Source organism: Mytilus edulis, chromosome 11, assembly GCF_963676685.1.
Source record: "Mytilus edulis chromosome 11, xbMytEdul2.2, whole genome shotgun sequence".
NCBI classification, from domain to species: Eukaryota; Metazoa; Mollusca; class Bivalvia; order Mytilida; family Mytilidae; genus Mytilus; species Mytilus edulis.
Window position 1 is genome coordinate 2,002,729 of NC_092354.1, and position 20,675 is coordinate 2,023,403.

At 33.7% G+C, this 20,675-nt stretch overlaps 4 protein-coding genes across 4 annotated transcripts in view; 1 reads left to right on the top strand and 3 right to left on the bottom strand.

Annotated features, from left to right (window-relative positions):
• The window catches only part of LOC139493887 (uncharacterized), a 452,812-nt gene that overhangs the window by 125,291 nt on the left and 306,846 nt on the right, over positions 1-20,675 (bottom strand). The window lies entirely within an intron of this gene.
• On the bottom strand, positions 1,158-3,501 carry LOC139495305 (uncharacterized). Its single transcript, XM_071283613.1, has 3 exons — positions 3,319-3,501; positions 2,464-2,729; positions 1,158-2,220 (listed from the first exon to the last, which is right to left on the bottom strand). The coding sequence occupies exons 1-3, from the start codon at positions 3,499-3,501 to the stop codon at positions 1,158-1,160; spliced, it is 1,512 nt and encodes a 503-aa protein (XP_071139714.1).
• Positions 3,593-5,737, top strand: LOC139495040 (uncharacterized). The gene is made up of 2 exons (XM_071283194.1): positions 3,593-4,286; positions 4,486-5,737. The coding sequence occupies exons 1-2, from the start codon at positions 4,188-4,190 to the stop codon at positions 5,689-5,691; spliced, it is 1,305 nt and encodes a 434-aa protein (XP_071139295.1). The 5' UTR covers positions 3,593-4,187; the 3' UTR covers positions 5,692-5,737.
• LOC139495039 (uncharacterized) lies at positions 5,028-8,182 on the bottom strand. Its single transcript, XM_071283193.1, has 3 exons — positions 7,916-8,182; positions 7,058-7,323; positions 5,028-6,814 (listed from the first exon to the last, which is right to left on the bottom strand). Exons 1-3 carry the CDS (start codon positions 8,096-8,098, stop codon positions 5,752-5,754), a joined length of 1,512 nt encoding a protein of 503 aa, XP_071139294.1. The 5' UTR covers positions 8,099-8,182; the 3' UTR covers positions 5,028-5,751.

The window sequence follows — 20,675 nt, forward strand, 5'->3', positions numbered from 1 at the left end:
AATCCCTGAAAATGAAGTTAATTCCAACAGATATTGCTAAAACATCTTTACCACAGACGTGGCATGTTCCACGAGGCCAGAAATTACATGGTGAAAAGGCTGATAACATCGTTGTGCAGGGTTATGACCGTGAGGATCCCCAACGAGCTACAAAGGGAATAAAGTCTACCCTATATAATCCTATTCCTGGGAACGAAGCTATCAATGTCAATGACTTATTGGGCCAGGTTAAAGATATGGACATTTTGTTTGACACTGTGGTGACAGAACACAGGACAGAACTAGTTCAAACTGAATTTGGTAAATTCCCTAAAGGAAGCATTCTCAGTTATCAACAAAAAATGGCAAGTGACTACCTCCTCAACTTAATGAATAATAATTCATTTCCAGAATTACCATTGAAAAATGTCATGATTAACAATTTTGAAACTGTTCTCATGAAAGACCAGTTAAAAAAGTATGACTCCTTGAAGGTTACACTGCTGGAAAGTAAAGAGATTGAGGAAGGAACACGTCTTCAATCGAATGATCCTAAATGGCATAAAATTAGACGTGATCGTATCACAGCATCACATGCAGGAGAAATAGCCAAGAGAAGAGCTGATGGGGCTAAACTTGCCGAACGCTTGCAGTCAACTAGACATGTTCAGACAGCAGCTATGAAACGTGGTATAGAATGTGAGGTTACTGCAGCACAAGCCTATAGCAAGGTGATGAATGACAATGTCAACTTATATCCATGTGGTGTGATTGTAAATCCCTGGTGTCACTGGCTTGCAGCTACCCCAGACAGAAAAGTATATGCACCTGATAGAAATCAACCACATGGTTTGTTGGAAATAAAGTGTCCAAACACTGACCAATTATCAAGCGTCAAATGTCTTCATTTAATCGACGGGGAGCTAAAATTGAAAAAAAATGATAACTATCATTATCAAATACAAATGCAAATGGCCGTGACAGGATTAGACTGGTGTGACTTTTTTGTTTGGCTTGAAAATGATTCACATTTGGAAACAGTTTATTTTGATAGTGAATTTTGGGAAGCTACAAAAGACAAACTTGATTTGTTTTTCAACACTTATTTTTTGAACTAAATTATGTCAATGTATGCATGTATAAATGAAACACTATGCCAACTTTTAATTAGTGATGATTTAGTTTTTTTGCTTAATTAATGGTCTTCTGAACAGAGTCAATAGATTAGCAACAGTCCATAACTGATTCACAGATCCAGCTAATGAAAGTGGGACTGTATACTGTAAAAGTCTATATTCTTTAGCCCGCTTTATATGCCGCTCAACATGTATTCTTAAGGATGCAATTTTTTGATTGTCCTCAATTTGTGACGGTGTAAACTGTCCATCACTGCAAAGGAAGTGTGGCGTAGCTATTGACACACCTGTATCTTTAAGTAATTTATTTAAAATAAACCCTTTATCCGCCATTATTTGGTCTCCTGGTTCTAATAAGTCAATTAGTCCACTATGCTTGGTAATTTCTATGTCAGACATACATCCAGAATATAATGCAGAAATGAAAGTGATAGCACCATGTGGCGATATTCCGACCAGTCCTTTCCAGGTGTTGTGACTTTTGTATGATGAAAAGGTTTTTGACGCCAAGGCTAAAGAAGAAGGTCTTTCTGTAAAAATTTCGGTACAGTCTATTATCACACGCGTGTTAGGGTACAGAAGTTTGAAGTCCTGTGGCATATGCTCCATTATTTTACCCCTACTAGGCCAGATATTAATGCCACCCAATATGAAATATAAATAATTTGTCCAAGTTATTATTTTTCTGCTTACTGTTGATGCATGAATGTTAAATCTTACTGACAAGTCCTCAGTCAGAAAACCACACCTTAACCTACATAAAAACATAAACAGTTCATCAATAGGATCCATTGACTTTGGACGTCCTCTATTGCTGGGTTCCTCAGAAGACTTATAATACACAGTTTTCATTCTTGTTGCAGTAGGCTTGATAGCAGAATAGAAAATTAAAAATAAATCAAAAGTTGGAAATCCAGTATAAAACTCTATCATTTCATGGTCGTAAGAAAATCTTGTTACTCCGAACCGTTCCATTTGTAATTTCTGGTTTAAACTTGCGAGCTCATAGGTCTTGTCTTTAAGTTCAGAGTCCTTTTGCTGTACCACATGTTCCAGTTTCTCAATTTTCTCAAGACAGTCAGCATGAATGTTAGAATCACAACTCCTGTCAATATAAAATAAATGTATTAAGTAATGGTATAATCTCCTTAACATTAAAAAGGGGGAAGTTGTTTTTCAAGAACACTGTGTTTCCTTTTGATTTTATAAAATATTTTTATGTTTTCTTTTCAATTATTTTGAAAATAATTATATACATAAAAAAAACATGCAAGTTTAGTTTAAATTTGGGTTTGTACATTTAATATTTTTTTATTTTGAATTAATACATTCTGATAACTAAACTTACATGTCATTTTCATGATCAACACTTTGCGAATTGTGAACTTCACAGACACTATCCTCTACAACCATTTCATCTTCATCTTCACGATCGTCAACTTTCATCTTTTTGAAAAGGGACTGTCTTGATGTGGGGGCCTTTCTGCTGCTTTCATTTAATTTCCAATCAAAGACAGATGGAACAGCTTCTGGTTTGAGACATTTTCTGTTAGGAGTCCAGCGGTAATCTTCCTTCTTGAAATGTTTGGAACAAACCACTGTATTTCCTCCAATCTGAAAACAAATACAAATTAATAGGTTTCGTTCTTGTATTTATATAACATTGTTCTTAAGTTATCATATTTATAATGTAGACCAGTAACATATTTATGAAAAAATAAGTTTATTCTTTTTATTATTAAATAAAAGTATTTGCAATTTACAAATGTGTTTATAGGTAAATTATAATTTTAAAAGAATGTTGAGAATGAAATTGTCGGTGTTGTTTACGAATACATCACATTATTTTCATTCTCTATGACCATGACGACAGACGTGTTTGAAGTTCAAAATGCATATTATATTTATAACAGTCTCATACACACAGTGATAAAAACAACATGGGATAAATTAATTACACATATCTACAGATATGCGGATGAAGGAAAATCGCTATCAACATGTGGTAACAGTTTGACATGTAACACTTAAACAGATGTTTTACGGCTAAAATAAAAGTATTGTTAAAGAAAAATATTGTTGAACATAATCTTATAGTCTGTCTGAAACTAATTATTGAAAATTGGGACAGGTATTACATATAAAACAACATTATCGGCTTCTATGAAAAGTGTAAACAAATGCACGTGTTTCTAGTATTTACCTTGAAAAATTCACCTTCATCTCTACGGATTGCAACAATCCACTGTTTTCTTGTTAGCATTTTCTTTTCTGATGGTATATGATGAAAACTCAACTCTGTATTAGTTCTGGCATTGCCATTACAAAATGGCACACAACAGTATTCATCTCTTTGTTTACTTGTTGATGCTGCTGGAGAAGCCATTATTGTTAATACCGGTGCCTAGCTTAGCCTCATTTTCGAAAATTGAACTCTGGGTCAATGCATACATGAATAACTTTTAAGAACCGTCTTAAGACCGTTCTTAATAAGATTGTAATGAATATTCATATAAATTCGAAATCGAGGCTAAGCTAGGCAATTATTTGTAAACAATATGGCAGCATCAACAACAAACGGTACCTCATCAAAAGATCTTTCACATTTACCAGATATATCATTTGCTTTTGTGGAAGAATTTATAAGAAAACACAGCCAGAGTTCAGGAAAAGAACAAATGACAAAAGGATTCAAATACTACAGCGAGGAATACGTACATTCTGTGTCAGGTAAGGTCACTTGTTATGTTTGTTTACGAGGTGCACGTGAGAAATATTGTCTTTACACAAACCATTATTTTACCAGCAAATTATAACTTTTGACCATTATTTGTGCAGTAGAAATCATTATTCATATTCTTATTGTTTTAGTCTGCAGACTGCTGATTTATTTAGATAATTAACTCCGTATCTTGATCCTGATAATCACGTATAAATCAGCTGAATAAGTGAAGGGTAGCAATCATGCATGAACCCTCTTTGACAGAAAGTATATTATTATAAGTAACAGATAATTAAACTTGTTTACATAGTTTTATATGTTAAATTTTATAGGTGTTTAGTATAAAAAAGATGTATTTTTTTACAGTGCATCCTGATGATACTGGGTGTTTGGTCAAAGGAAAATGTTTTAGATCTCAAAGAAAAAACGAGTCTCCACATGATGTCAAGGTAGGCATACATTGTATTTCACTTGTTGTACTAAACATAGAATATAAATATTAACTTTATATCCTCCTAAAAAAATATTTTGCAAATAAACAATTTCATACAATAATAAAGAACTTTACATATTAATCAATACATGCATATGAATATAATAAAATTATTAACAAAATATCAAACTAATACATCTCAAATTCTTTCACAGATCATGCTAAATGGAGTGCAGATTGAATATTCATTCTGTACATGTACAATTGGACAAAGTGGTTACTGTGGACATGTGTCAGCCCTTCTGTACCAACTTGCACACTACAAATCCCTGAAAATGAAGTTAATTCCAACAGATATTGCTAAAACATCTTTACCACAGACGTGGCATGTTCCACGAGGCCAGAAATTACATGGTGAAAAGGCTGATAACATCGTTGTGCAGGGTTATGACCGTGAGGATCCCCAACGAGCTACAAAGGGAATAAAGTCTACCCTATATAATCCTATTCCTGGGAACGAAGCTATCAATGTCAATGACTTATTGGGCCAGGTTAAAGATATGGACATTTTGTTTGACACTGTGGTGACAGAACACAGGACAGAACTAGTTCAAACTGAATTTGGTAAATTCCCTAAAGGAAGCATTCTCAGTTATCAACAAAAAATGGCAAGTGACTACCTCCTCAACTTAATGAATAATAATTCATTTCCAGAATTACCATTGAAAAATGTCATGATTAACAATTTTGAAACTGTTCTCATGAAAGACCAGTTAAAAAAGTATGACTCCTTGAAGGTTACACTGCTGGAAAGTAAAGAGATTGAGGAAGGAACACGTCTTCAATCGAATGATCCTAAATGGCATAAAATTAGACGTGATCGTATCACAGCATCACATGCAGGAGAAATAGCCAAGAGAAGAGCTGATGGGGCTAAACTTGCTGAACGCTTGCAGTCAACTAGACATGTTCAGACAGCAGCTATGAAACGTGGTATAGAATGTGAGGTTACTGCAGCACAAGCCTATAGCAAGGTGATGAATGACAATGTCAACTTATATCCATGTGGTGTGATTGTAAATCCCTGGTGTCACTGGCTTGCAGCTACCCCAGACAGAAAAGTATATGCACCTGATAGAAATCAACCACATGGTTTGTTGGAAATAAAGTGTCCAAACACTGACCAATTATCAAGCGTCAAATGTCTTCATTTAATCGACGGGGAGCTAAAATTGAAAAAAAATGATAACTATCATTATCAAATACAAATGCAAATGGCCGTGACAGGATTAGACTGGTGTGACTTTTTTGTTTGGCTTGAAAATGATTCACATTTGGAAACAGTTTATTTTGATAGTGAATTTTGGGAAGCTACAAAAGACAAACTTGATTTGTTTTTCAACACTTATTTTTTGAACTAAATTATGTCAATGTATGCATGTATAAATGAAACACTATGCCAACTTTTAATTAGTGATGATTTAGTTTTTTTGCTTAATTAATGGTCTTCTGAACAGAGTCAATAGATTAGCAACAGTCCATAACTGATTCACAGATCCAGCTAATGAAAGTGGGACTGTATACTGTAAAAGTCTATATTCTTTAGCCCGCTTTATATGCCGCTCAACATGTATTCTTAAGGATGCAATTTTTTGATTGTCCTCAATTTGTGACGGTGTAAACTGTCCATCACTGCAAAGGAAGTGTGGCGTAGCTATTGACACACCTGTATCTTTAAGTAATTTATTTAAAATAAACCCTTTATCCGCCATTATTTGGTCTCCTGGTTCTAATAAGTCAATAAGTCCACTATGCTTGGTAATTTCTATGTCAGACATACATCCAGAATATAATGCAGAAATGAAAGTGATAGCACCATGTGGCGATATTCCGACCAGTCCTTTCCAGGTGTTGTGACTTTTGTATGATGAAAAGGTTTTTGACGCCAAGGCTAAAGAAGAAGGTCTTTCTGTAAAAATTTCGGTACAGTCTATTATCACACGCGTGTTAGGGTACAGAAGTTTGAAGTCCTGTGGCATATGCTCCATTATTTTACCCCTACTAGGCCAGATATTAATGCCACCCAATATGAAATATAAATAATTTGTCCAAGTTATTATTTTTCTGCTTACTGTTGATGCATGAATGTTAAATCTTACTGACAAGTCCTCAGTCAGAAAACCACACCTTAACCTACATAAAAACATAAACAGTTCATCAATAGGATCCATTGACTTTGGACGTCCTCTATTGCTGGGTTCCTCAGAAGACTTATAATACACAGTTTTCATTCTTGTTGCAGTAGGCTTGATAGCAGAATAGAAAATTAAAAATAAATCAAAAGTTGGAAATCCAGTATAAAACTCTATCATTTCATGGTCGTAAGAAAATCTTGTTACTCCGAACCGTTCCATTTGTAATTTCTGGTTTAAACTTGCGAGCTCATAGGTCTTGTCTTTAAGTTCAGAGTCCTTTTGCTGTACCACATGTTCCAGTTTCTCAATTTTCTCAAGACAGTCAGCATGAATGTTAGAATCACAACTCCTGTCAATATAAAATAAATGTATTAAGTAATGGTATAATCTCCTTAACATTAAAAAGGGGGAAGTTGTTTTTCAAGAACACTGTGTTTCCTTTTGATTTTATAAAATATTTTTATGTTTTCTTTTCAATTATTTTGAAAATAATTATATACATAAAAAAAACATGCAAGTTTAGTTTAAATTTGGGTTTGTACATTTAATATTTTTTTATTTTGAATTAATACATTCTGATAACTAAACTTACATGTCATTTTCATGATCAACACTTTGCGAATTGTGAACTTCACAGACACTATCCTCTACAACCATTTCATCTTCATCTTCACGATCGTCAACTTTCATCTTTTTGAAAAGGGACTGTCTTGATGTGGGGGCCTTTCTGCTGCTTTCATTTAATTTCCAATCAAAGACAGATGGAACAGCTTCTGGTTTGAGACATTTTCTGTTAGGAGTCCAGCGGTAATCTTCCTTCTTGAAATGTTTGGAACAAACCACTGTATTTCCTCCAATCTGAAAACAAATACAAATTAATAGGTTTCGTTCTTGTATTTATATAACATTGTTCTTAAGTTATGATATTTATAATGTAGACCAGTAACATATTTATGAAAAAATAAGAAGTTTATTCTTTTTATTATTAAATAAAAGTATTTGCAATTTACAAATGTGTTTATAGGTAAATTATAATTTTAAAAGAATGTTGAGAATGAAATTGTCGGTGTTGTTTACGAATACATCACATTATTTTCATTCTCTATGACCATGACGACAGACGTGTTTGAAGTTCAAAATGCATATTATATTTATAACAGTCTCATACACACAGTGATAAAAACAACATGGGATAAATTAATTACACATATCTACAGATATGCGGATGAAGGAAAATCGCTATCAACATGTGGTAACAGTTTGACATGTAACACTTAAACAGATGTTTTACGGCTAAAATAAAAGTATTGTTAAAGAAAAATATTGTTGAACATAATCTTATAGTCTGTCTGAAACTAATTATTGAAAATTGGGACAGGTATTACATATAAAACAACATTATCGGCTTCTATGAAAAGTGTAAACAAATGCACGTGTTTCTAGTATTTACCTTGAAAAATTCACCTTCATCTCTACGGATTGCAACAATCCACTGTTTTCTTGTTAGCATTTTCTTTTCTGATGGTATATGATGAAAACTCAACTCTTTATTAGTTCTGGCATTGCCATTACAAAATGGCACACAACAGTATTCATCTCTTTGTTTACTTGTTGATGCTGCTGGAGAAGCCATTATTGATAATACCGGTGCCTAGCTTAGCCTCATTTTCGAAAATTGAACTCTGGGTCAATGCATACATGAATAACTTTTAAGAACCGTCTATAGATTTCATTACTGTTAACATACTATAGAACATATGGCATACTTTAACTGTTAAATAATAATTTACTGCAACACCTCCAACCGATTTCTAAAATTTCATTTTGTGACACCGTGACCATGATAAACCGTTGAGCCACTACTGAAAAAATGTGCATCATAATCTATTCTATGGTCAACGCTTACAGTTTTCAGTTGTTTTTACGTTGATTGATTGCATCATAATCTATTCTATGGTCAACGCTTAGAGTTTTCAGTTGTTTTTACATTGATTGATTGCATCACAATCTATTCTATGGTCAATGCTTAGAGTTTTCAGTTGTTTTTACATTGATTGATTGCATCATAATCTATTCTATGGTCAATGCTTAGAGTTTTCAGTTGTTTTTACGTTGATTGATTGCATCATAATCTATTCTATGGTCAATGCTTAGAGTTTTCAGTTGTTTTTACATTGATATATTGCATCACAATCTATTCTATGGTCAATGCTTAGAGTTTTCAGTTGTTTTTACATTGAATGATTGATTGATTGGTTGGTGCTTAACTCCACCTAAAGCACAATTGTGCTATTCCATGGTAATCAGTTTTTATTTACTAATCTACCATTACAAACCCCCACACACACACAGTTAAATAAAGTACTCACACAATAGAATATATGTGACTGTATTCCAACCTTTTCCCAATTCTATTAGCTTCATAAACCGAAGCCTATATGATGTATAATTGCGGTCTTAATACATGCAGTGGTTGTCGTTGGTTCATTCATGTGTGTCATTTTTGTTTTTCGTAAATTTTGAAAAGTGGCGGACCAAAGGTTTTCGGACCACCAAGATTTTGCAAAGGACCGACACAATTTTGGTATTTTGCAATAGAAGTAATACTAAATACCAGTAGATTTTCTTCAAGGACCAACAGGCAAAAATGATTCCGAGAACACTGTTATTATTGTACGAGGGTTCTAAATAATAACTATGGGTTTTACAAATTAACATTTGCGTACTTATGTCAGAACATTTACGTACATATGTCAGATTTAAAAGGGCAATCTGGGTCATGATATGTCAACGAAAAAACAACAATTGCATGTTTTTTTTCCTTCAATTTCTGCAAACGAAATACTTGATTTAGACTAACATGACATATGCTATATTGAAAGTTCATATAAACATATAAACTAGGTTTAATTCGCGGTCACCTTTTTTCTATCCAGGAAAGATTGAAAATGTTCAGTAATTCTGGCGATTAACAGGTCGAGAACTCTAGATTTCTTTACGGCAGAATATATTTGCATAGTAATTTCCCAAACACAAGGCCAATACGGCCTTGAAAAACTGACCAATCGACTCAACAAGCTACAATGCATTGTGGGCTACTTTGAGTTTACTACAACCGGAAAACACGTGGAATTAGTGGAAGAACTGTCAACTAATATAGTGTCTGGGATTCTCAAAATATATATTTTTGTTCTGCGAATGTGATTATTGTAAAATATATAACATAATCTTCAATTTGCATGCTCAGATTAAAAAAGTATTGTTTACGGGCTTCACTATTCGACATTCTTTTTCGCCTTGTTAAAGTTGTTGAACAGGGTTCTTTCCATTGTTATGCATTATACCTGTGCAATAATTTAACGACCTGAAACAGTGAAATTTCAGATGAAAAGACCACTGTACACTATGCATTTTTTAAGCTCTTTTAAACCTGTATAATATCATTCCAAAATCATTTCTGCCTGGAAAAACACGAAAACTTTCATTGAAACTCTTCTTTCTGTACTGGACGTGTAAAATTTTTATCAGGACCTGAACTGAAAGTAAGAACATCATAATATTCCAGTATGCTAGAAATAAGTGTTATGAAAGTGGCAGGCCTGATCCAGCAATTTTCAAAAGGGGGGTCCTAACCCAGGACAAAAGGGGGGGTGTCCAACTAGATGTCCCCATTAAATGCATTGATCGTTCAAAAAAAGGGGGGGTCCAACCACCGGAACCCGCCCCACCCCCACCTTGGATCCGCCACTGAGCGGAGACGGCATACAACTTAATACATTTTTTTTAGCCTCATCCATCGATAAAGTCCGTTTGTTCCTAATTTTATCAGAAAATATACCTCAGAGGCTTTTTTATCGTTCGGCTGCTGTCATGTTGACGTGTGTAAAATATCTCCAATATTTAAAGCCTCTGGATCACAGTGGGTGCCATATTACCTATTAATTTTATTCTAAAACGAGCTTTGCATATAGAAATAAGAAGATGAGGTATGAGTGCCATTTGAGACAGATATATCTTTCCATAAAAGACATACATGTAGTAAAATAAGCAGTCATAGGTTTAATGCCGAAAAGTACGCTATAAATGACCCAAAAATTTACTTAAGTAAAACAATCCAAAAAAACAAACAAAACAAACAAAAAAAACCCCAAAAAAACGGCCCAGTATAAGGGAGATACCATTTGATTTTTATGGGGGGGCTAGGATGAAATTTGAAAAAAATAGGCAGGACAGGAGATTTGAGTAAAAAAAAAGGCAGGATGAGACACTTTGCAAAAAAAAAAAGGCAGGATGACAATTTAGGTAAAAAAAGTCAGGATAAACTAATAAAAAAAAAGGCAGGACCGAATAGAGTGAAAAATAAAAAGGCAGGACAGAGATTACAACTAAAAAAAAAGGCAGGACAAAATTTTTCATCCTAGCCCCCCCCCCCCCCCCCCATAAAAATCAAATGGTAGCTCCCTAATATAGAAAAGGAGAAGAAATATATCTAATAAATGAAAACGTATATAGGTTTGTATATATAGGAGCCTGTATTTCAGTGGTTGTCGTTTGTTTATGTGTTACATATTTTACTTTTCGTTCATTTTTTCATATAATTTAGGCCGTTATTTTTCTCGTTTGAATTGTTTTACATTGTCATATCGGAGCCTTGTATAGCTGACTATGCGGTATGAGCTTTGCTCATTGTTGAAGGCCGTATGGTGACCTATAAATGTCTGTGTCATTTTGGTCTCTGGTGTGTCAGTTGTCCCATTGGCAATCATACCACATCTTTTTTTATATTAGATCCAACGCTGCAATTTTCAAATTTTCCACCTCGTCGCACAAACATATGAATAAAATCATTACAGCTTATATCCTAATGCATGTAGAGCAAAACTTTGGTTAGCTTGCTTGCTTTGTTTGTATATTGTACAATTATATTAGGTTAACAACCAATTAAATTCAAATATAAAATATACAAATTAAACTATGCCTAAATATATTGTTTAAATATGTAAATGTTATTTTCAAAGCTTGTATAAACAACTATACACACAAAGCAAGCAAGCCAACCAAAGTTTTACTTTGCAAGCGTTAGGACATCAGCTGTAATGATTTTATTCAGTTACGCAAATGTCCGAGCCCGTTAAAAAACGAAAACAAAATGAAACTACAGTTGCTGACTTCACTACCTTCAAAACAAAGGGAACAGTTTGGAAGTCTCATATACTGAAATGTGACAAAAATAAATACTTATAGATTTTTTTAACACTGCCATGTATGTAAATATTTCTTCGCCTTTTTTACGAACATAAAATTCAAGGATCACACATTTGCCTTTAATTATCTATACGGAAATTGCTGTACTCGTGAATATTAGCACCGCCTGTTATCGGCGGCTTACTTTACACTAGTAAGTTTGTCTCAATTAATTCAAATCCTTTTTTCTTCGCATAGAAACAACTCTTCGTTAATCTGAGCATGGAAGGAATACTTTGTATCACGAGCTATAAATGAGGATACACAAAAGAAAAAACTAAGCGAAATTGTGAATCCCGCATTGCACGAAAAAATGTGTTGTATTTCAGTAAATAACACGTGTTCTCGGTTGATTGTAAACAGTCACGTAGTAGTCCATCATGCATTGTTACTCATTTAGTGGATTGGTAAAAAAACTAGGTAAAAATAATTGCGTCACGTGTAAATAAACAATTACATGTGCGAGAACATAAGTATGCTAATTATGCATTTCCATATAAGGTAGTGGTCCCGACCTGATAACAGCTAGATGTTACACTTAAAATCGATCTCAATCAAAATACTAGTGTTAACGAATTACTGACAATATGTAAATAAATCTTTTTTTTTAAATCCTAATGATGGAGTCACAGACAAACAGTTACCATGGTTTCAACCACATGTTGTGATCTGTTATAAGATAACACATTTTGAATGGTAAATTTAAACGAAGTGTAATTATAATGACAATTTTACTTTTAAAATTACGTGCATCCGCAGCGCCCTTCCTGTTCCGCCTTCAACAGGAATATTTAAACCTCAACATTTGGAAGCCAGAGATGTGAAAATGTGTAGAAACATTATAAGATCAATATGTCTGGTCACAAGGTACCTAAAATAATAGCCAAATTCATCAAATAATTGAGGGATGAGCACTCACAAACATGTTTAACCCCGTCAACACATTCTTTATGTGCCTGTCCTAAGTCAGGAACTTGTAGTTCAGTGGTTGTCTGTCCTTTTTGTTTATCGTAAATTGTTTTGTTATAAATTAGGCCGTCAGTTTTCGAAATTGAATTGTTTCATATTTTTCATGTCGGGGCCTTTTATAGCCGACTATACGGTATGGGTTTTTCTCATTGTTGAAGGTCATATGGTTGCCTTTAATTGCTTTTATCCACTTTATTTGAACTTTCGTTGATAGTTGTCTCATTAGCAGTCATACCACATCTCCTTATTTTTATAAAGTCAACTTTAAGAATTATAAATTACGGACAAATCATTGGTATTATTGTTCTTCGTCTAAACAGTCCTTAAAATGTGCGGATTTGTAATAAAACTTGCATCTATCAATAAATCAAAGTTTATATGTTACTGAGGTTTAATTGGTATTTATAAAATGTTCATAAAAACGTGTTCAGAGAAAAGGGCATAAAACACAATAAATAAAACCACCTAAAACAAAGATCAGCAATAAAAGGGCAGGCTCTTGCCTTTGTGTTTTTCAAGTCCGTACTACGTGTCATGACTTGATACACCACATTCTTTATGTGTACTACGTGTCATGACTTGACACACCACATTCTTTATGTGTACTACGTGTAATGACTTGATACACCACATTCTTTATGTGTACTACGTGTCATGACTTGATACACCACATTCTTTATGTGTACTACGTGTCATGACTTGATATACCACATTCTTTATGTGTACTACGTGTCATGACTTGATACACCACATTCTTTCCTTTCAATTAAACACACAAACAGAACAAACAACAACAAAAGTCGACAAGAAAATTGAGAATGGAAATTGGGAATGTGTCAAAGAGACAACAACCCAACCATATAACAGACAACAGCAGAAGGTCACCAATAGGTCTTCAATGCAGCGAGAAATTCCCGCACCCGGCATTCTTTATGTGCCTGTCCCAAGTCAGGAGCCTGTAGTTCAGTGGTTGTCGTTGGTTCATGTCTGTCAAATTTGTTTTTCGTAAATTGTTTTGTTATTACATCTAAATTAGGCCTTTAGTTTTCTCAAAAGCAAACAACTTAACCATTCATACATGGTGTTCAATGTAAATACAAATTGAAAAGTGGAGAAAAAAAGTTATTGACCGCTAGGAAAAGCGAGATAAAAAGGAAAGAAAAGTTTTTAGAGAATTGTTCGATACTGTCTAAAATTAATTGTTTTTAAATGAAAATGTGCAATCATTATATTGTAGATTGAAACGACCGAAAATATAAACACTTTATATAAAGAAGAAAAAATTATGGAGGCCCAAAAAACTATTACTTTAAAAATTTCAAAGCAAGATTGTATAGTGTCTCTAAGGGAAAGGGAAAGTCATGAGAATGAAAAGAAAAAAAAAAACGTTTTTTTCCCCGAATCCATGCAACAAACATTTATAAGGAAACAATGCATCGTTTCTAATCACAACACAACTAAGTATGCATCTTTGTAAAATAGCCGTCAATATTTGTTTTGGTAGTATTTTCTTATTTCTTATGTATCAAATGAAACAAAACCTAGATGTATGATGTCAGACTTTACAAAGCAAACATTTTTTTTAGGTAAAACATTGCAGAAATTTGCAGGTATTTCTTTCTAAAATCTTAATTCAGTTAATAAAACGTATACAAACTTGTCTGTGAATATAATTTGATAGGGGTCGCATGATAAAATCATTATAACTTTATCTTTTATGAATCATCCTATCCTATATTGTAGAACAAGAAATATAACCCGTGGAAATAATAGATCATCTTCTAACATCGTGAACAAGTTAAGATTTAAGCGGGACTCTCGGTGTAATCTTTTGGTGACATGAAGTATATCAAAGTATTCCAGTTTCCTTTACGGCAGTCATGTTAAATGACTGCCACTAACAAAGATATTGTCAGCATCTACTGTTCATTCATTGATAAATTGTTCAAATTTACCTTTTATCAAATGTAGATAAAGAATTTGTAAACAAACATCATTAACACTATTATCATTTTTTTTTATTAAATTATGTATGGACAATGATATCGATATAAGTAGAAGTGAAGTCAATTGGACTAACATCTAAAATATATTCCAGAATGTGTTTTTGAATATCCATGACCGTTTTGTATTAAGTATGCACAAGCTCTGCTGCCAGTGATGTAGTAAGGATCATTATAAAATAAAGTCTGTACTATATTTTTTATATATAAATAACACGGATTAAAATCATTTTTGGGCAACGAATAGACCGCAGCAAAGGGACGTTTAACGTTTGAGTCAATTTTTATCTGTATTATCTTTTTCACCATTTGCACAAAATCAATTTGATCGTTTGCGCTAATTTTAAAACAGATTGAAATTGCGAAACATGCATTTACTTTGTTTATAAAACTTGTAAGTCCTGTTTGAATTTTATTGATTTACGGTTGATAACCATATGCCTCCTGCTTAACATGGGAAAAAGTAAATAAGATAAAACACCGAAGTAAAAAATTCCAAACGGAAAATCCTTTGTCAAATGACAATTTCAAAAGCTTAGCCACATCAAACGAACGGAAAATAGCGGTCATATTCCTGACTAAGTACAGGCATTTTCTTGTGCAGAATATGTTGGAAATTTATCACATCGCAAAAGTTATAAAAAAAGGTTAACAGTAAAATCACAAAAATACTGAACTCCTAGAAAAACACAATCGGAAAGTCCCTAATCACATGGCAAAATCAAATGACAAAACACATTAATAACGAATGGACAACAAGATTTCAGTCCAACTTTTTTTAATTTAAAAGAATTGGTACCAGCTAGATACCGTATTCATGATTTTTTTGTCAGTTCTAACATGAGCAACACGATTGCTGTCTTGTGTGGAGCAGGATCTGTTTACACTTTTTTATCATTGTAGTTGTTATTTTATCTAAAGAGCCAGTTGACTCAAACGGTTTACCAATTTTTCACTACTGGTTGAATATGTCACGTATAACACGTAATTATTCAAAAATATATTTTCCTTGATGTGACATTTTGACATAACTCATAAAAGGGGGTGAAAGATGCCAGACGGACAGTCAAGCTAACAGATCGAAAATAAACTGACAATACAATGCCTAAGAATGAAAAGACAAACAGACACATAATAGTACACATGACACAACATAAAAAACTAAAGACTAAGCAACAAAATTTGGGGTTGATCTGAGGTGCATACACTTTTTTTCGACATCTTTAAGAGTCATGTGCTATACCGAATTCTTTGGAGTTTCAAATATTTTTGTCTATTTGTATCGTTTGGTAGCTGTCTCGTTGACGTATATAAAGAAATCAATTGATTTGTTTTGTATTCATAACCTTCATATTTACCTACGTCTGATATTTAAATATAAACGTATCATTAACTTTTATTAACTAATACAATGACAAACGATAAATCTTATAATTTCAAGACCATAACACATGCAATGAGAAAACTATATATTTAAATTTAAAATTTCGTATTATGAATTTTTATTTTCTCGGTTTACCTGTTTATTTAATTATGTTGAACAGGTACAGTATTAATTGAGTTTAAATATCTATCGTTAAATATTTCCTTAGTATTAACTAAACAACGGAGGTTTTATTGACAACACAATGACAACCGCCTTAAATATCGACAAACAGATATTTACTTTCTGTTAATTGAGGTAAGAGCTTGGTAAACAAAACGCTATATTTTTTTAGAAATAACAAATGGTCCATTCAAAAATCGAAGAAGAATTAGAATAAAAACAGTAATGAATGTAACCTGTCGAAAAATTATAAAACCCGGAGTCAAAAGTCGGTTACAAATGTATATGAAAATGTCTTGTCTTCAATAGCTTTATTTGTTGTCCATTCCTTTGATTTTTTTAGAATTTAATTTGCCAATTGATTAGGGACTTTCCGTTTTGAATTTTCCTCGGAGTTCAGTATTTTTGTGATTTTACTTTGTATATCATTTCTTTAATCAATTTATTCTAGGTACAATGTTCAAACCGGAGATGTTTGTACTCTCTGCATTGCAAGACATAAAACAAAACCTGCTTTACACTGGTGTCCATCATGTGAGGAATCCCTGTGTAGCTGTACACTGGTGTCCATCATGTGAGGAATCACTGTGTAGCTGTACACTGGTGTCCATCATGTGAGGAATCACTGTGTAGCTGTACACTGGTGTCCATCGTCTGAGGAATCACTGTGTAGCTGTACACTGGTGTCCATCGTCTGAGGAATCACTGTGTAGCTGTACACTGGTGTCCATCATGTTAGAAACTGATCTGCTTCCGATTATTAGTCAATACTTGCTACTGTAATAATTCCTTGACGGATTGTCTGTGAGATTGAAAAAACAAATTAAAATACAGGATACTCTATCCCATCTTTGAAATGGCTGTTCAAAATCAGATTTTAAATATGACTGGTGACACTAATGGAACATGATTAGCAACAATTCTTGATCACCAAATTATAATCTAGTCACTATCTGAGATTAATTTCTAACGACAGTAGACCTACATTTTCGAATTAAAGATTAAGATGCATTAAATAAAATAAAATTTAATGAGATGCAAGTGTATTTATTAACCATGTATGTTTTAAGCATCAACAACAACTGCAGTTCCTACAACTGTTACAACAAAAGATGTACAACCCTGTGTAGTTAATAATTATATCACATGCGATCAACTTGTATGCACAACTGACTTGAAACTGTTTTGCCCGATTACTTGTGATCTTTGTAGTAAGTATTCTCACATTAAAGATCAACATTCAGTTTTCATGAATACTATAGCTAAATATACCGGCAATATTTGATGCTTTAAGATATATTTATAGCCCAACAATGTGATATCTGCAAATTTGCGTTAGAACATTTGCATTCCGCCCCAGCTGGATTCAAATAAAGGCAACAGAAGTATACTACTGTTCGAAAGTCATAAATCGATGGAGAGAAAACAAATTTGGGTAACAAACTTAAACTGAGGAAAACACATCAACTATAAGAGGAAAACATAGAAACAACAGAAACACAGAAGTGTGACAAAAAACAAAACGACAATGCATTCCCTGTGTTCTAGACCATTCGACCATCAAGTCTATATAAACTAAAGTTTTCGTTTGTCGATTAATGCTTTCCCTCGTCGGTTTTTATCTAGGATTGTAATACAGTACATGGTGTTTAGTGGTAATTAGATGTTAGACCTTGCAGCTCAGCTTTTTTTGTCTGTCGTAAAGGACGACAACTTTGCGACATACGTTCTGCATCGGATATGTTTATTCCTGAATAACGTCACTTCCATGTTTATAACAACTGCCTTCCTTTCCATTCCTATTTCGAATGTCGTCACATTCATGTTTATAACGACTGTCGTTCCTACATAATTTTTTCCGACTGTCTTCGCTTCCCTGTTTATTCCTTATGTCTTCGCTTCCCTGTTTATTCCTTATGTCTTCAATTCCATGTTTATAACGATTGTCTTTCTCCATTAATCTATCCAAACTGTTTTGTTCTTCCGTGTTGGCTTAAACTGTACTGTCAACCAAAAAATGTAAATCTAGTCTTTTTGAAATACAGTCTTCTTGACATTTATGAATTTGGTGTATGCATCGACGAGACAGCAGTACAGCAACAAAGATAACAAAGCTACAGAGAGCAATATCGAATCTTCATCAATAGACAACATATGTCCTTTTTCTCGTAGTAACGCATTGTTTTCACTTTTTTACAGCACTGTGTCGATATATCTGCTGGTGGACTATCAGTCCCTGGGGGTATCACCAGCCCAGCAGTCAGTATTGTGAAAGTGACATTATATTTATAACAAACCTTTTTAAAATTGTCAGTTTGTAAATTTAGAAACTAAGGCTTCAAATCCTTTAGCCAAGTTGACCTTAGAAAGATGTAGCTATTTTTGTTAGTTCCTTTTGTTTATGTAGCGCTTCATCAATTGTTTCGGTTCTTATAAATCTTTGAATTTCAAATATTCGGCTTTGGGCGTTCCTAATGAAGCTAAAACCAGCAAAGCCCTTCGGACGCCTAAAACTTATAACCAGTTGTTTTCCTTAATTTAACTTTATAAAATACGGGCGAAAAGATACCAAAGGGACAGTCAAACTCATAGATCGAAAATAAATTGACAACGCCATAGCTTCAAAAGAAAAAGAAAACAAACAGACAAATAATAGTACACAAGACACAACATAAAAACTAAAGACTAAGCAACACGAACCCCACCAAAAACTTGGGGTGATCTCAGGTGCCCCGAAAGGGTTAGCAGATCATGTTCTATATGTGACACCCGTCGTATTACTTATGTTATTACAAACCCGGTAAATAGTCTAATTCGGTAGGTCACATTCGTGTAAAGGGAAGGTAATTGTAGTTACGACATAAGGAACATATCCGATATCATCTGTGAAACGGTTATTCCATAACGGTCAACCAACTTGTGGTGGCGTCCGTAAAATACAATTTAATGATACACGTTGATGAAATGTATTAAGTACCGTCGATTTTTTCTGGTCTTTTGTTTATTTGAACTTCCATAGGTCTTCTCAATACACCAACAACGACAGAACAACAGGAGACAACATATAAAATGACAACAAAAAGTGAGCAAACAACAGAAGGGCCTACAACTAATTTGACAACCACTACCGTCACAGACGAAGGAACCGCAGAAACAACGACGACGATTGAACTGTCAACTACGAAAGACATGTCCACTGATTATATGTCAACAACAGACGGAGTGTCAACAACTGAAGAGGTGTCAGCAATCGAAGAGGAAGTCACGACTGATTCAATCTCTACCACAGAGGAAACCACATTTGAAGCGACAATTGAATAAACCACAGAGTGAATGTTAACAACAGTTGACCAGACGACAACAGCGATCCTCACAACAACAGTAGATCCTTTTGCAGCATGCAAAGGTCCTATTTCAATTTAGTAAGTATAAAATGAATTATCATTCATACATTTTATTGACGATGTTTACCAATGTGTTTTATTCCATATCATGGCAAATGCACCTAAATTGGCAGTTGGACCAAGCTTGGCAAATCAAGCTTATCTTGTCAATGTACCCGGTTACGCCTCTAATCCGACAAAAAAAAGATTTATTAGCTATTTACTTACGCAATGAACTTTGGTTATATTTTATTAGGTAGTATTATTCTTTTTTTACTTTATCTGTTTATTGGTTAATAACATTCACATGACAACAACAGTTGAGTAGACGACAACAGTAGATCCTTTTGCAGCATGCAATGGTCCTTTAACAAACAATGAGAAGAATATATATATTCTTACATCAAACGTTTGTTTTTAATCCACCAAATTGATTTCACAAAAAAAAAAACCATTCTGCTCTGTGGTCGGGTTGTTGTGTCTTTGACACATTCCTCGTTACCCTTCATCATTCTATCCAAACCAGTAGAATAAAGTTAAATCACAAAAAATACGTACTGAACTCCTAGCCGAGGAAAATTTGACACTTAAAGTCCATAATCAAATGGCAAAATCAAAAGCTAAAACACATCAAACTAATGGATAACAACTGTTATATTCCTGACTTGGTACAGACATTTTCTTTTGTAGAAAATGGTGGCTTGAACCTTGTTTTATAGCTAGCCAAACCTCTCACTTGTATGGTTGTCGCATCACATTCCATTATATTGACAAAGATGTGTAAACAAAACAAACAGATATAATAGGTAAAAATGTCAAAAATAGGGGAAGAGCAGCCAACATTGCGTATTAATCTTAATCACTACAAACTCATGTAACAAAGAAGCACAAACATGAGATTTATTTTGCCTTTAAACAACTTCCAGTCTCTTTAAAAATAGAGTTGTACTTTTTTTAACTTCACAATACTGTTACACTAAGGTTTTTCTCAATGGTGTTACGTACTTTCTTACTGACACCAAATTTGATTTTTACAGATACTGGATAGTTTTACTTGATGCGTAA